Raw genomic sequence first — 14,476 nt, 5'->3', positions numbered from 1 at the left:
AATAGGGTTATCAAAGTCGCGGTCTATTTCTGAAAAAAAAAAAGCATTGCGTCGTTTTTTTTTTCTGGGCTTTCATCTGCTCTTTCCACGTTCCGTGACTTCTTTATCTGCAAATTTAAAAAAACGAAAAAACTATTGTTTTCACTTGCAGTGCAAGCAACGTAACATCTTTCAACAGACCTGGTAGGAATCTACATAATTTGCCTCGGTATCTTAGTTGTATTGGCGTTCTGCAACTAAATTCAAGGTAGCTGAGTCAATATTTTAACGACAGTTCCATTCCGGTCGAGGCGAGAGGGAAACGAAACCGTTTACTGAAGTATTTGAAATCAATACGGCGCATTCTATTCTATGGCGCGTCTAATTAACACCCTCTCGACTTTGGCACACACAAATCCCGCATTTATCAGGCAGCTGCTCAAGGACCGTTACGCTCCGTCGGCGGCTGGGGGCGCCAGCGCACGGTGTCGTCGCATCCCGCTTATCGGCCCCTGGGCGAAACGGAGGCGACCTGCGCGAGAGCAGACACGATGGCGTCCCTCAAGGCGCGGCTTCTGCTGCTCGTCGCGTACGTGGTCAGCGTAGCCGTGGTGGTCAGCGTCGAGCGCTACTGGAACTCCTCTGGTAAGCCGTTGTCTTATCGGCCTCCCCCAGAGCAACATAAGAGACAAGGAAAGCTTGGCCTGCACCTCTGCGGTGTCGTACAGGGCAAAGAAAACGCGCACAGCGAGCATGCTGTTTCTTCCGTGAGCGGCTGCTCCACAGCGCGCGATGACAACAGGCGCGCCCAGTGGAGCACCTGTTCAGCTGACGGGGCATGGGGGTATGCGGACTGTAGGCATCCAAGTTCTTTAACTTACTATAAGTGTCAATTAAAGCGCAGACTGCAAAACCTGGAAGATATTGCACTAGTGAGGCAGAATACAAGAGGGGCTGATTTTCGCACCGAAGGCGTAAACTACTGTTAATAGGTCACGCCGGTACTTCATCTAAAGCCGCTAATATTTTTGACTGTTTGTGCTCGCGTTTCAGTTGCTTGTTCGCGTTTCATTTGACGCTGATGACACAAATGTTCGCAGAAGTTTTCGGAACACACGGATGCCACGAGAAAACAGAATTTTCTAGGTGCCTGAAGGCGCAGCTTGACTCATGTCGTGCACCCATCATTTGTTGCCTGCATGCCAAGGGGGTAAAAGTGCACTTATAGTGGCCATTACCCGCAACTAGATTGCTATACCGGCCTTTGGCTCAGCTCCTCTGCCAACCAGTTAGCATTCAGAGCAGGCATTAGAAACGCTTCTGGAGCTGAGCAACAGCCGTCCCTCAAGAGGCGCTATTTACATTCAGCTTCCACGTTGTGCGATTGCGTGCTCGCCTCCCACCCTCGTCCTGGGTCTTCGTTGGGTGGCCACTCATGCCAGTTGGTTTTCCTGTCATTGAGGCCTGTCGTGCTGCTACTGCAGAAATGGACGCAGGACAAGTCTATGTGATTATTATTTTCAGTAAACATGGATTCTCGGGCTTTTCTGGGTATGTTGACGTACAGGTATGTCCGGCAGAATTCATTTCCGTATTTTGTCCCCGTGCTACATGCTGCTGAAAAAAAAAATGATTCAATACCAACTAGTCCAACAGCTTGTCCTGTTGAAGCAAAATGTGCCTTTATGATTGAGAAATTCGATTAAAAATTTTTCCCGCCTCTCCAAACTGTTGACGGCTACACCGAAAAGAAGTGAATAGTGGTTTAGCCTGGGCTCTGGGATCCGCGCGGTCCACGAACGTGGTTTACTTGCGAAATTGGCCGGAGATGGCGGCACCTGCATTTCGTTCTTTGTTTTTTTTTTTCTTGCTTATAAAAGCTCCGTTTTCGGTGAGAGGTATCTTTGTGTTTAAAACGCAGTTCCATATCGATACAGGCCAACGGCGGTTTGTCCGTTGAATGTATGTGGTCGTAGGGGCACAAAGAGGGGGAGAGGTGCGCACATGCGTCTGCGTCTAGCCCGGGCAAACGCGGTAGCTCCCTGGCGTATGTCTTCACCCAAATCCATAGTGTAAATCAGTCCTTGTCCTTTGCTGTTTCGCTTCCCCTCCACTTTGAAATCAGGTACAGGGGGCCGACGGTCGTTGTTATGCAGTGTTAATCTATCGAGTCCACAAATATCTTTTTCAAGGAATTTAGGCTCTGCTCAGACTGCTGGCGTGCGTACGCCTTTCGGTAACTATGCGACATACTTGAACGTTGAGACCGGCCGAACGGCAGGACCTCGAGGTACGTGGCAAGTAAGTACCGCGTTCGATGGACGCAGTATTGCCACTTTAATAGATTATTTGGCATTTTGTAAGCTGCTCCAAGTGGAAACGTACAAGTAGAGCGCCCTTCCTTGCGTGAAGCATCGGAAGCGGGACCACTTGTGCGGAAATCCGTGAGGTGGCGCTTCATTTGAGAAACGCGTCCCATCCATGGTGCAAAAATATATTTAGGTGTTGGCACTGACTGCCCGCCACGGTGGAGAGCGCGCACAAATGTTCACGCTTCAGTACTTGCGCCGACCGCAGCGGCGCTGCGTGGCATGGGCTAACCGGCTGCAGAGCGGCGGACGCAGCAAAACCAAGTTAGGTCAACTGGTAGCGAAAGTCCCACTGGGCCCCAGTGTGACGACAGAACGAGGCATTGAATTTCGTGGCGGTGCTTCGAAGCGCAGATGAATTAACAAATCAAGAAAAACTGTGACGTCATGGTCATGTTTCTGGTGCGCAGTTTGAACTTTTTACCCCCCCCCCCCCCCCCTGTATACGACAAAAGACAAGGCCAAGGAAGAGGAAAATAGAACGGTGCTCGCGCAAGTCTGAATATAAACGCCACCGTTAATTTTAAGCCGACTTAACAGCAATTTTCACTGCCGGATCGTTACAGCACCGTTCTACCTCTGCCGGCGTTGACCTCGTGTTTCGTAGCGCTGCATGTAAAGGCACAATGAGTTTTTTTTTTCTAGGGGCAACTTCTCAAATAAATACGGTCCTAAAGCGAATACCACAGCCCTAAAAAAATAGCTCGCATTGCTTGACTGATTATGCTGAAGACACAAATGAGTGCTGTTATGGAAGTTGTGTTATATCGAAAGCCATGCTTTATTTACTCAAGATTACACACTGAAGCGCGTCACGAAATAAAAAGAAATGAAACCTTGAACGACAGGAAGGTGATTGCCCTCCATGCAGCTGCTGCGGAGTCTTCAATGTAGACCGTGGCGATAGTGAAATGATCTGAACGCAGCGCATGAAAACGAAACGTGGGCAGACCACGAAAGGGTCACACTCACGGAGAAGGAATGCATACTATCGGGGTAACAACAACAACTATCGGGGTCAAAAGTTTGTGGGACGCGAGTTCTTGGAAAAACGTTTACTATAGCTTCACCTTGCTACACAGTCGCCCGATATTGTTACCAGAGGAAGAAACATTTAGGCCTTTAATATCTTCATACAATATCATTCAACTGGGTAGCAAAGTGGAGCTATAATAAACGTTTTTCCAAGAACTCGCGTTTCGCAAACTTTCTCCAGTCCGTTGGTTTTCTGAACGAGGACGGCGACTAGGCCCACGCTGCTTGCGTCGGCATTAACTTCAGTCCCGGCGTTTTCATCAAAGTGCGCGAGTGTCGGTGGGGACTGTAAATGTCGCTGAAGTTCCTTGAAAGCTACTGCTTGCGGCGTTTCCCATTTAAACGGCATGTCTGCCTTTGCCAGTTGTGTCAGAGGCTCGGCGATGCGCGAAAAGTTCTTGAAAAATCGTCGGTAACACGCGCACTGTCCGAAGAACTTGCGCACAGCTTTATCAGCTGGCGGTGGAAACAGTGCGATAGCAGCTGTTCTCTGTTGGTCTGGGCGTACTCCCTCCTCGCTAACGATGTGGCCTAGAAACAAGAGCTCTTCATAGGCAAAGTGGCAAAGTAGCACTTCCCTGCTTTCTAGGCCGGACGACTTGATTGCCTCTGGTGCTGTTCGAAGCTTTTTTTAGATGCCCTTCAAAGTTCGAGGCGAAGACAGCGACGTCATCTAAATATACCAGACAAAATACCACTTCTGGCCTGCCAGCTGAAAAGTCGCTGGTTCGAAACAGAGACAAAATGGCTCGAGGAGGCCATCCGGAGTGATGAATGCCGTCTTCTCGCGATCTCTTTCATCGACCTCAATTTTCCAGTAGCCGCTCTTGAGTTCTATCGATGAGAAACACTTGCCGTAGCAGAACCAGTCCACTGTGTCGTCGATGCGGGGGAGGGGGTAGACGTCCTTCTTCGTTATGGTGTTCGAGCGGCGGTAATCGACACATCATCGAAGTGCGCTGTCTTTTTTCCCCACTAGGACAACCGGTGCCGCTCAGGGGCTCTTCGATGGCTGGATGACGTCGTCGCGAAGCATTTCTTCCCCTTTATCCAGGATGGCTTGTCGTTCTCTCGGCGGCACACGGTAGGGGCTTTGGCGGAGAGATCGGGCATGCTGGTTCGTTAAAATGCGATGCTTGGCAATAGGCGTTTGACGGACCTTCGGCGATGACGCGAAGCACTCGCTGTAGCTTCGAAGCAGATTGCGGATCTGGTCCTGCTTGTCCTGTGGCAGGGCTGGGTTTATGTCGGAGACAAGCTTGTGATCTTCGTTAGGTGAATTTTCGGGGCTCGATCGGAGAGGGCGAAGGTGTCTCGAACGGGGGCTATTTCGTAGAAAAAAGCAATCATCATTCCTTTGTTGACGTGCCGGTATTCTTCGCTGAAGTTCGTCAGCAGCACTTCAGCTTGACCATTGCGGAAATGTGCAATGCCCCTTGCGATGCCGATTCTTCGGCCTAGAAGCAAATGCATGTTCTCCTCGATGATAGGTTTAGTATTATTGGCATCCGTGACGCTTGCGGTGACGATGGCACTTGAGCGAGGTGGGACGTTCATTTGTGCCTCCAGGACACTCAGGGCAAAGTGATATTCCAGAGTTCTCATCGACGGGATGGCCTCGTCCGTCGAAAGCGTGATCAGCTTGGATCGCAGGTCGATGATCGTCTGACGCTCATTAAGAAAATCCATGCCCAGGATCACTTCACTGAAACATTGCCATAGCAGAACGAAGGTCGCGGGATAGGTATGTCTTTTGACAGTCACTCGCGCTGTGCATCGTCCTGATGGCGTAACTAGGTGGCCCCTACGGTGCGAATTTGCGGGCCGTCCCAAGCTGTCATGACTTTCCTCAGCTGCGCAGTGAATGTTCCATTCATCACCGAATAATCGGCTCCTGTGTCGACTAGAGCGGTAACTTTCCGGTCGTCGATAACCACTTCTAAGCCGGATATCCTGGCTATTGCGTTGCACTTCGTCCTCGGCGTCGGGTCACGGCTTCGTCGGGCATGTGAATCGTGGGTGAGGCGTGTCGTCGAAGCTTTTTGTGTGGCAGCGTCGTTTTGAAGGCGGTTCGCGTCGTGGTCGAGATTGTTATTGTATGCGGCGTCGGAGTATCGGGAGCGGCGTCTTCATGCGGCGTGGTCGTTGGAGGATCTTAGGCGTTTCGCTCGTGATCAACATCACCTCCAAAGGTTGCTTTCATTAGTTTCTCCTGCGGGAGCTAGGGGACCTTCAGCGAACAGCCGCTGCGTAGCTGCGGCCCGGCGACACAAGTGTAATGGACGGCGACGGGGAGTGTGGGACCGGCGGCTTGACGACGCGTACTCCCCTCTGCGCAGGTAGTTGTCGATTTCCTGCGGTCGCTGTCCAGGGAGCAGTTGGGGGTCATCGATGGCGAAAGCGCGCAGGCCGATGCGTCTGTACGGGCAGTGAAGAAGTATGTGGCCGGCCAGCATAGCCACAATGGAAGCACAGTGGGCGGTTGTCGGGAGTACTCCACTCGTCGCATTTCCTATAGCCGTTGCGTCTCTCGTAAGGTGGGCGTGCGGGAGCTAGGGGGTGTCGTTCTTGTAGAGCTGGTTCCCATTTAAGAGGGCTTGGGATCTCTTCGGGGCGCACGACTGTGTTGTGCGGCGGCGTACGTGGTTCTGTGGTCGTCGGTGTCGGGGTGCAAAGTGCCTGTCGCACTTCTTCGTGTACCACATCCATGAGAGTCGCTGCTTGCGGCTGCGGGGAAGATGACAGCAGTCGTCGTAGCTCTTCGCAGACGATCTCACGGATGATGTCCCGTAGGCTGTCATTGGCGGTCATGGATGTGTCCGCATGGCTGATGGAGAAGGCTGGTGATGTCCGGTCATGCTGCCGAGCCCTTATGTCGAGGGTTTTCTCGATCGTAGAAGCTTCGGTTGGGAACTCGGCAACGTTCTTTGGTGGATTTCGGACCAATCCGGCGAAAAATTCCTCTCTGATACCCCGCATCAAGAAGCCCACCTTCTTCTCAGTCATTTGAGGGTCTGCGTGTCGAAATAGACGGCACATCTCTTCGACGTACGCAAGGACGGTCTCATTTGGCATTTGGACGCGCGTCCCGAGCAGTAATTCCGCCTTTTCTTTGCGGACGATGCCTGTCAATTTTTCACGAGTTCTTTCCTAAATTACTTCCCCTTTCGCAGGGAAGCCTCGTGGTTCTCGTACCAGGTTTAGCTAGGCCATTCAGGACGAAAAAGACGTACCGTAGTTTAGTCGTCCCACCAGTTGAATGTTGCCACACGGTCAAACTGGTCGAACTATTCCTCAGCGTCTTCCTGGGTAGACCACTGAATACAGGAGGGTCACGTGGCTTCTGAAGAACCAGCGGTGATGATGCAGCGCTGAACTCCATCATCAGGAGCGTTGCAAGTCCACGGTACCCCGCACCTCCACCAGATGTCACGTAGTGTTGACTGCAGTCCGGAGAGCAGGAATACCGCGAAAATGGCTTCTAAACAGAACTTTTTATTTGGGCTGACTTACGCCCACAAAGATCTGAATCACTCGGCGGCGGCGTAAGCAACAAGCGTGCTCGGCCGTCGGCGAACAGAATGCCCGCCGCTCTCGATCGGCCGTGCTCCATTTAAAGCTGATAGCGAACTTTAGAGATACGGCGTGCAAGGTTACTGCAACTGCCTGGAACAACTTATAGAATCAGCTCTGCCTGGATGCGATCGATCGAGATAAATCCGGTTGCGTCTTGCATCACAAACAAAGCGATAAAGTCGCGTGCCGGCGGCTTTCAAAAATGAACAAATAAACAGTGCAAATATTTGCGGCAATATCACCTAGAGGAAAGGCTGGCGCCACCGTCTATGCGAGTTTCTTAAAGAGCACTGCATCCACTGCGGGAATGCCGGGAAGACGAGATGTCTTACCTGTCTTGGCCAGTATTAGCCCTAAAACGTAACTACGACTGCAGAAATACACATTTCCGTAAAGAAAATATTGCAAAGGAGCGTTCTTTTACAGTCAGCATGCACTGTATTAAAATATACATACTCTACATTCCAAAACATGAACAGAAAAGCAGACATGTGTAAACGAGCACCAGATTTGCCCACGATGAGAGGGGCTTTGCAAGAGCCGGCACTTAGTGCGTAGTTTATCATGGAAAAGCGAGGGCTCGGGCAAGTGTCTCATGGTACGAACATAGCTCATGCACGGACATAGGGACGGAACCCACAATAGCAGACTAAACCAATTAAACTCAAAAGAAAACATTCGACAGAAGTCTGTCTGGTTGGGAAATTTAATGTTAGGAGAAGGTAAGTGACGCCAACCAAGTAAAATACAGGAAAAACACGACGTTTCGGGACCGGCTCGGCCCCTTCTTCACGGTGTGACTACGGGCGAGCGCAGCTTGGCTTTTTAAGCCCCTGTGTGGAGGACCTGCGGGTCAATGGCCGCAGCCCATGGACGTAGGATGAGGGGAGAGTCCCCAGGGAACGATTAACATTCTCTCGTGTTTGCTGTATGTGCCACGACTCCAGTAGAAGCCTCCTGCGTGGGTTAGCTTCCGTTTCCAATACAATGGTGCTGTCGAAGTCAATTGGGTGGTCACACCCTTCACAGTGTTCGGCCACGGCGCTGCGTTGACGATTCATGTGACGGACGTCCGCTTTGTGTTGGTTCATCCTTTCCGCGAAGTTCTTCGTTTCCCCTATGTTAACCAATTAAGCGTTTCTGTTTTTCACAGTGCGAAGATAGAAGCTTCTAAAGTGTAACATTTTAAGCATTCACATTTTTTTTTAAAGACTATTTGCCCTGAAAAGTGGGTCTCTTAAACGCAAAAAAAAATTTTCAGCGGTGCGCTATATTTGGCGACATAAAGCCCTCTCTGGCCATGGGCAAGTTCGCCTATCTGCCTTTCTGCTCATTTATTGCAATGCACAGTAAGCATATTAAGGCGAAAGCCATTAATGCCTCATACTGTCATGACCAAGACGTGTTAGCAATTGCGTACGCGTTTTGGATGCATGCCTTATATGGGCATATGCCAATCAATAGCCAATCGATACTTAATCGGGTGCAATCGAAAGTCATCGGAACATGATAAAAAGGGATTTCATGATTTTATCATTGTACTTAATGACTAAACGACTAATTGGTAATTAGTAGTAGTTAGGAAGTGGGACTGTGCACTGCGCCTGCACCTTAACTAACACTAATTAATCAGTGTATAGGTCACGTTAACTATCATTAACCATACATTAACTAGTATCACGAAATGTGAAAGTCATGCTTAACTATCATTTGGCAGTTTAGAAGAACTTGTTGGGAAAGTTGGTGCATTGCTTTGAAGGAACCAAGTTGCGCTATAAAAAGACAGCCACAGGAAAAAGCCAAGGAGACAGACAGAGCGCAAACTATCAAACTATCAATGTTGATAGTTTGCGCTCTGTCTGTCTCCTTCGCTTTTTCCTGTGGCTGTCTTTTTTATAGCGCAACTTGGTTCCTTCAAATTAACTATCATTAGCCATCATTAATAGCTATAGACGTTTCTGGACGTTTCATAGACATTGTGTCGCATATTCTAGAGAGTTCCATCACTTGACAGGTGAGTGACAGGACATGATGGATGGCATTAGAACAATGGTAAAGACCAATTAGCCTAATTAATATTTCTAGTCAGACCACATAAATAAATAAAACCGAGTAGAAAATTGGTCGGGTTGGGGAATCGGACCAGGGTCTCCGGAGTGCGAGACCAGCACACTAACCACTCCGCCATGCCAGCTCGATGGTTTGGAACGAACAAAGGCGCGTCTAGCTAATACGGCGTCTTTGTTCATTGCCATCTTCCTCCCTTCCCTTACGGCGAGGTTCAGGTGTCCACCGAGATATGCGAGAGAGATACATTTCCTTTCCTCAAAGCCGCCGCTGTAGCTCAGTGGTTATGGTGCTCGGCTGCTGACCCGAAAGACGCGGGTTCGATCCCGGTCGCGGCGGTTGAATTTCTTTGGAGGAGAAATTCTAGAGACCCGTGTGCTGTGCGATATCAGTGCACGTTAAAGAACCCCAGGTGGTCGAAATTTCCGGAGCCCTCCACAACGGCGTCTCTGATAGCCTTAGTCGCTTTGGGACGTTAAACCCCATAAACCAACCAACCAATCCTTTCCTCAAAAACCAATCTACCGTCGAGCAAGGCGTATAGCCGAATGGGCGATGGCGTTTTGTGGACTCCCTGGCAACGTTGCAAGACGCTGTCGCATTCCACTCATAGAGGCGAAGCTTAACATCTTAACCACACATCAGTGAGACAAGCAGCAACACTGCGCTTAAGGGTTTCGCCTTTCTGCACTTTAGGTCAACAAAGTGCCCCCTGATTTTTTTATATTACAGGACATATTGATTGTAAAACAGCTGTTCCTTGCAATACATGTTTGGGAAAATTTGTATTTCTGCCGTCGTAGTTGTGTTTTAGGGCTACCACTAGCCAACTCAAATAAGAAATCTCGTCTTCCCTACATTCCCACAGTGGATGAAGTGCCCTTTAAGAAACCCGCACAGTCGGTGGCGCCAACATTTCCTCTAGGTAATATTTTGGAAACTCCGGGCGCCCCATCACTTGGAGCCATTTACTCAACAAGCTGGGTTTGCTTAGTTTTTTTGTGAATTGAGAACTCAACGGTTTGCTACTGTGACCACTCTGAACATTTCTCGTAGGAGTATCGGATACACTTATCTTTTAAAACCGTGAAGTACTTCGACAAGCGCAACTTATGTTAACCGAACTCGTCGAGAATTGCGTTTGCTTCATTTCGAAATCTGGTGGTGGCCATGCATTGCATGCAGGAGGGACTTGCACTTCATGAATTAATTCACGCGAATATCCCTGCGGCCCTTTTCAGCGCGGACGCGGTCATCACTTACGCGTAAGACAGGTTTACGGTACATAATTCATGTTTTTCTCTGCAAAATATGTAAGCGCAGCGCCAGGACATGGCGAGATCCGGCACTTACTACGTGCAAAAGTCTCTCATAGAAAAGTGAGGGCTGGGGCAAGTTTCTCATGGCAGGAACCATAGCATATGCATGAATATGGGGCGTGAACCCGCCATAGGAGTTGACACCAATGAAACCTTTGTTTTTCACAATGCGAAAACGAAAGCTTCTATAATGTACTATTTTAGGCGTTAACAATTTTTTTATAAGAATATATGCTCTGAAAAGTATGTCTGTTAACGCAAAAAAAAGTCTTTCCGACGGTTGCCTATATTTTGCGACATGAAGAGAAAGCCCTCGCTCGCCATGGGCAAGTTCGGTGTTCGTTTATGCCTGTCTGCTTTTCTGCTCATTTATTACAATGTACATCAAGCCTATTTTATTACAGGACATAATGATCTTGAAACAACTCTTCCTTGCGATATATGTTTTCTGAAAATTTGTATTTTTGCAGTCATAGTTATGTTTTAGGGATACAGCCACGTTAAGTACGATACCACTGTATTCCCGGCATTTCCGCTGTGTATGAAGTGCCCTTTAAAAACTCGCATACATGTACTTACATTCAGTTTTCCCTCTATGTAGTATTTAGAAACCACGGACCTCGGCAAAGCGGCGTGTCCAGTTTGCGGTGGCTTTTGTTGCCAAAGCAAGTAGTGAGTCGCCGAGCCATTTCACGGAGCTTACGAAAGGCCATAATGCGCATGCGCGAGGAGCAGTGACGTCACACGGCGCACAGCTGACGCGCCGCCGCCGTCGCTGCGCGGGTGACTCAGAGGTGCCGCCGCCGCTCTCGCCAGTTGCACATGCTCAGTAGCGGCGCACAGCTAGGGTGCCGGGGCCGCCGCCGCTGCCGCACGCTCTCCATCGCCTCTCTTTCTCTCCTAGTTGCTTTCGCAATCCTCCAGGTTTAACCAGAGCTAAACCACTGCCAATTTTGAACTGTTTTTGTCGCTTTTGTGCTGCCAGAGTGCATCTGAAGGTGTGAACGTTAGGTTCTCTGCTTCGGCGTTGTAGTGGGTACCGTGGACGAGCAAGGTTTGCTAGAAATAACCTTTTGTGTCACGATTTGATTCCAGCCGCGGTGATCGTTGCGCAAGCTCACCCAGTGGCGCGGGCCGACCCCGTGGACGGTTGTCGCAGCCTACGGGCCCAGTGGCTGCTTTATGTTGCTTGCTGATGCGGCACACCTCAAAGCCCAGCCGAATCCAGAAGCTGACTAGACGCAATTTAAGGGCAGGGAGTGCTTCGCACCGAACTGCAGATCGGGCTACCAGACTTGCCCGGATCGAGTGCCGCTCTTTGAAGCTCCGTCGGAGCGTGCTCGCCTAGAACGTTGGCGCCGGGCGATATCCAGCGCGAATAGGATATTGCGCCGAGTGACAGTGTCTGCGCGAAGCACTTCCCCGGGCATATGATATCGAAATCCTAGTAATACGTCAAGTTCAATGGCAAGGCCCTTTTGAATGCGCACAAGAAATCGGCACTGCCGACGAACACTGTGGCCATCATTTTCCATGGGTAAGAGGGTGAAACTTCGTATGCCTTCCAGCGGCCACGAATTACAAGCGGTAGCGCCAGTTCATCCTTCATTTACGTTCATAACGGTCGGCGGCGCAGTTACGGAGTGTTAATCTCCATGGATACGGACGTTCGAAACACGCGGGCGCGGAGGGTGTTCGCATGGCGTCTCCTTCACGCGCGGACTGGTCCAAAATCGGGCCCTCTAGGGGATGTGCATGGACATATTGTTGTCCGCCTGCTTTGCGCGCGGCCGCGTGCCGCGCTTTACTTGGGTTGTTGTACACCATTTCTTTGCTGTTGTGGTATGTTAAAATTGGTTGCACTGCTGGTCAACAATGGTAACCGCAGCGCTGGGACAATGTATGGAGCACAGAGAAGATATTTTCCATGGTTATATTGATATATCCTCCCAGTTACTTTCAGTCTAAAAGGGATATGCTACAGCATTCGGCACAGTACAGGTAATGTGCGTCAGCGCGCTTAGCGGCGAGACGTTCAGCTACCGATCACGAGAGCGCGGGTCAGATTAGGGGCTTCGTACGCAGTATTTGTGAGGCAGGCGAAATGCGGATTTCAAAAGGGAACATTTTGACAGGAACGAAAAGAAAGTCACACGAGGATAGGCGCTACCAACTTGCCCAAACATCAGTTGTAACGAAATGCGGAAATGACCTTGAGACTTTTGCCTATATCAAAGAACCAATATCGACGAAAGTTAACCATGTTCTCTACATGACGGGCCTTATCGCGTCAAAGAGTCGGCTCATTACACTGCTGAAGCGATGTCTGAATGTACAGGTGCGACAAAAAATGCCGACTGCCAGGGTTAGCTTTCGCCGACGACTTGCTGGTAATGGCAGAGTCCACGCGGTACTTGCAAAGTCTTCTGAGTATCTGCCACGCCGAATTTTCCCGTCTTCGGCAACTGTTCGCTCTAAGAAGACTGCGGCGGTGCGACTGGCAACAACCTGACCACTTGCACCGCTTATAGGTACCTCGGAGTGCTCCTCCCTGCCGAGGTGGGCATGTACTACGTTGTCCACAAGGCCGAGCTCCGCAAGACTGCTGTTTGGGCCCTAGATGTGTATCGTCCGAAGCCGATGCATGTGGGGCTGCAGACGCTACATGATGGTGCGTGGAAACTGGTACACGTACTGGCTCTGACGTTAGCCAACTCGATGGTTTCCCTCTCGGCTACTACAAGCAGGCGGCTTGAGAGGCGGCAGCGCGAGGTGGGGCGCTGCGCCCCGGGCAGTCATGGCCAATTTCCCAGCCGGGACGAGATGGGTTGGCCACCATGGAGGGCCTGGAAGCGACCAGCAACTTGGCATATCAAGGCCACCTGCTCTTCTTGCCACGCGAACCCATTTGCTGTTTGTACTCTGTAGCTCTGCAAGTATTCACATGAACAATGTTTGTGTACGTGCTCTGCAATTGACTCACTTGGGGTTTCACTATGCGTGGATGTCCGCCAGTGTTGTGTGGATACTGCCGGTGGAGACTGGTATGCATTTTCTACACCGGGCTTTAATGAGGGGGATAAAGTTTCGCAAGTGAATGCGAGTGACTGCTGCGAAGTAGTGGTTGGAATGTTTGGGATAGGTCAGTGCTATAAAACAGCAGTGTCATTTTTCAACAATATATCTCACTTCGAACTTAGCGTAAACAATAGTGCCATTTATTTATTTATTTATATACTCTGGTGTTTGATGCGAGTGACATCACTGACACTTGAAAACTATAGGAGAGGGCGATGATGTGTATGGTACAGCTGTTTAAAGTGAAAACTCGTATGTCATTTTTCTGTGGTTATAATAAAAATATTCCATGCATAGTGTCTATGTGAGTATACTTACTGATTGAAAAACAAAATTTTTTCCCAATGCAAGCTCATTATACTGATGTTGTGGTTGAGGCAGGAGAACAATGCTGTAAAAATTGAAATTTCAAAAATCATATTGATGTGTACGTCACATCGAAGTGAAGGCATAAGGCATGAAGCGCAACTCCAGTGGCGGTGCAAAGACTATGTGGGTACATAGCAGCTAATAGCTACGTTAATAACGTTGTCTATCTCTGTGGCTAAGTTTTGCATTTGATGCAAGCTCCACTGTAGAGTAAGTTATAACACATTCTTGTGAGTTATGCCACACAGCTCCTATATCTAGCTTTTCCTTGAGTATACTATTTTATTAATCGGCAGAACTCTAACATTGCCATACTTGCTGCTGTTGCCTACTAAGCCTCAGCGAGGAGTAAATTGAAAACGCGAGACTAGTGCAAGAAGTATCAAGAGAGATATATTGGATGCAAGCGCATCATTACGCACAGTATGTCCCTATCACGGGGACACTGAAGCATCAGTGCGTCGCTACGACAGCGTGCAAATCTACTGAAAGAAATTCCCGACAGCCTTCTCAGCTAACTTGCTGCTGAGCCTGCGTGGCTTATTATTCAATGCTTAGCAGGTTTTAACAGCAAGTGCGGCAGGGCATAAATGTTGAAACTCCTCAGCATGCGGATTATGGATATGGAAGCGCATCAAATCTATAGAAGGGACTCCTCCATGCCAACGGCACCATCTTGCGAGC

General features: G+C 49.5%; 1 protein-coding gene across 3 annotated transcripts in view; it reads left to right on the top strand.

Moving 5' to 3' along the window:
• Nucleotides 1-434: 434 nt before the first annotated feature.
• LOC149349416 (uncharacterized) overlaps nt 435-14,476 on the top strand; it is a 51,588-nt gene continuing 37,546 nt past the window's right edge. For 2 of the 3 annotated variants that reach the window (XR_016290064.1, XM_089578344.1), the window contains exon 1: nt 435-624. Coding sequence is in view for 2 of the 3 variants with exons in the window: in XM_089578344.1 (XP_089434470.1) it covers nt 531-624 (94 nt within the window). In the remaining variant the exon portion in view is untranslated. The remainder of the gene's footprint in view (nt 625-14,476) is intronic. The other variant, XM_089578345.1, reaches the window with a different exon arrangement.

The sequence above is a fragment of the Amblyomma mixtum genome, chromosome 3 (genome assembly GCF_055824585.1).
Source record: "Amblyomma mixtum isolate Tamu chromosome 3, ASM5582458v1, whole genome shotgun sequence".
In the NCBI taxonomy this organism is placed as follows: Eukaryota; Metazoa; Arthropoda; class Arachnida; order Ixodida; family Ixodidae; genus Amblyomma; species Amblyomma mixtum.
Note: the sequence above shows the minus strand (reverse complement) of the source record. Positions and strands in the feature narration are given on the sequence as shown.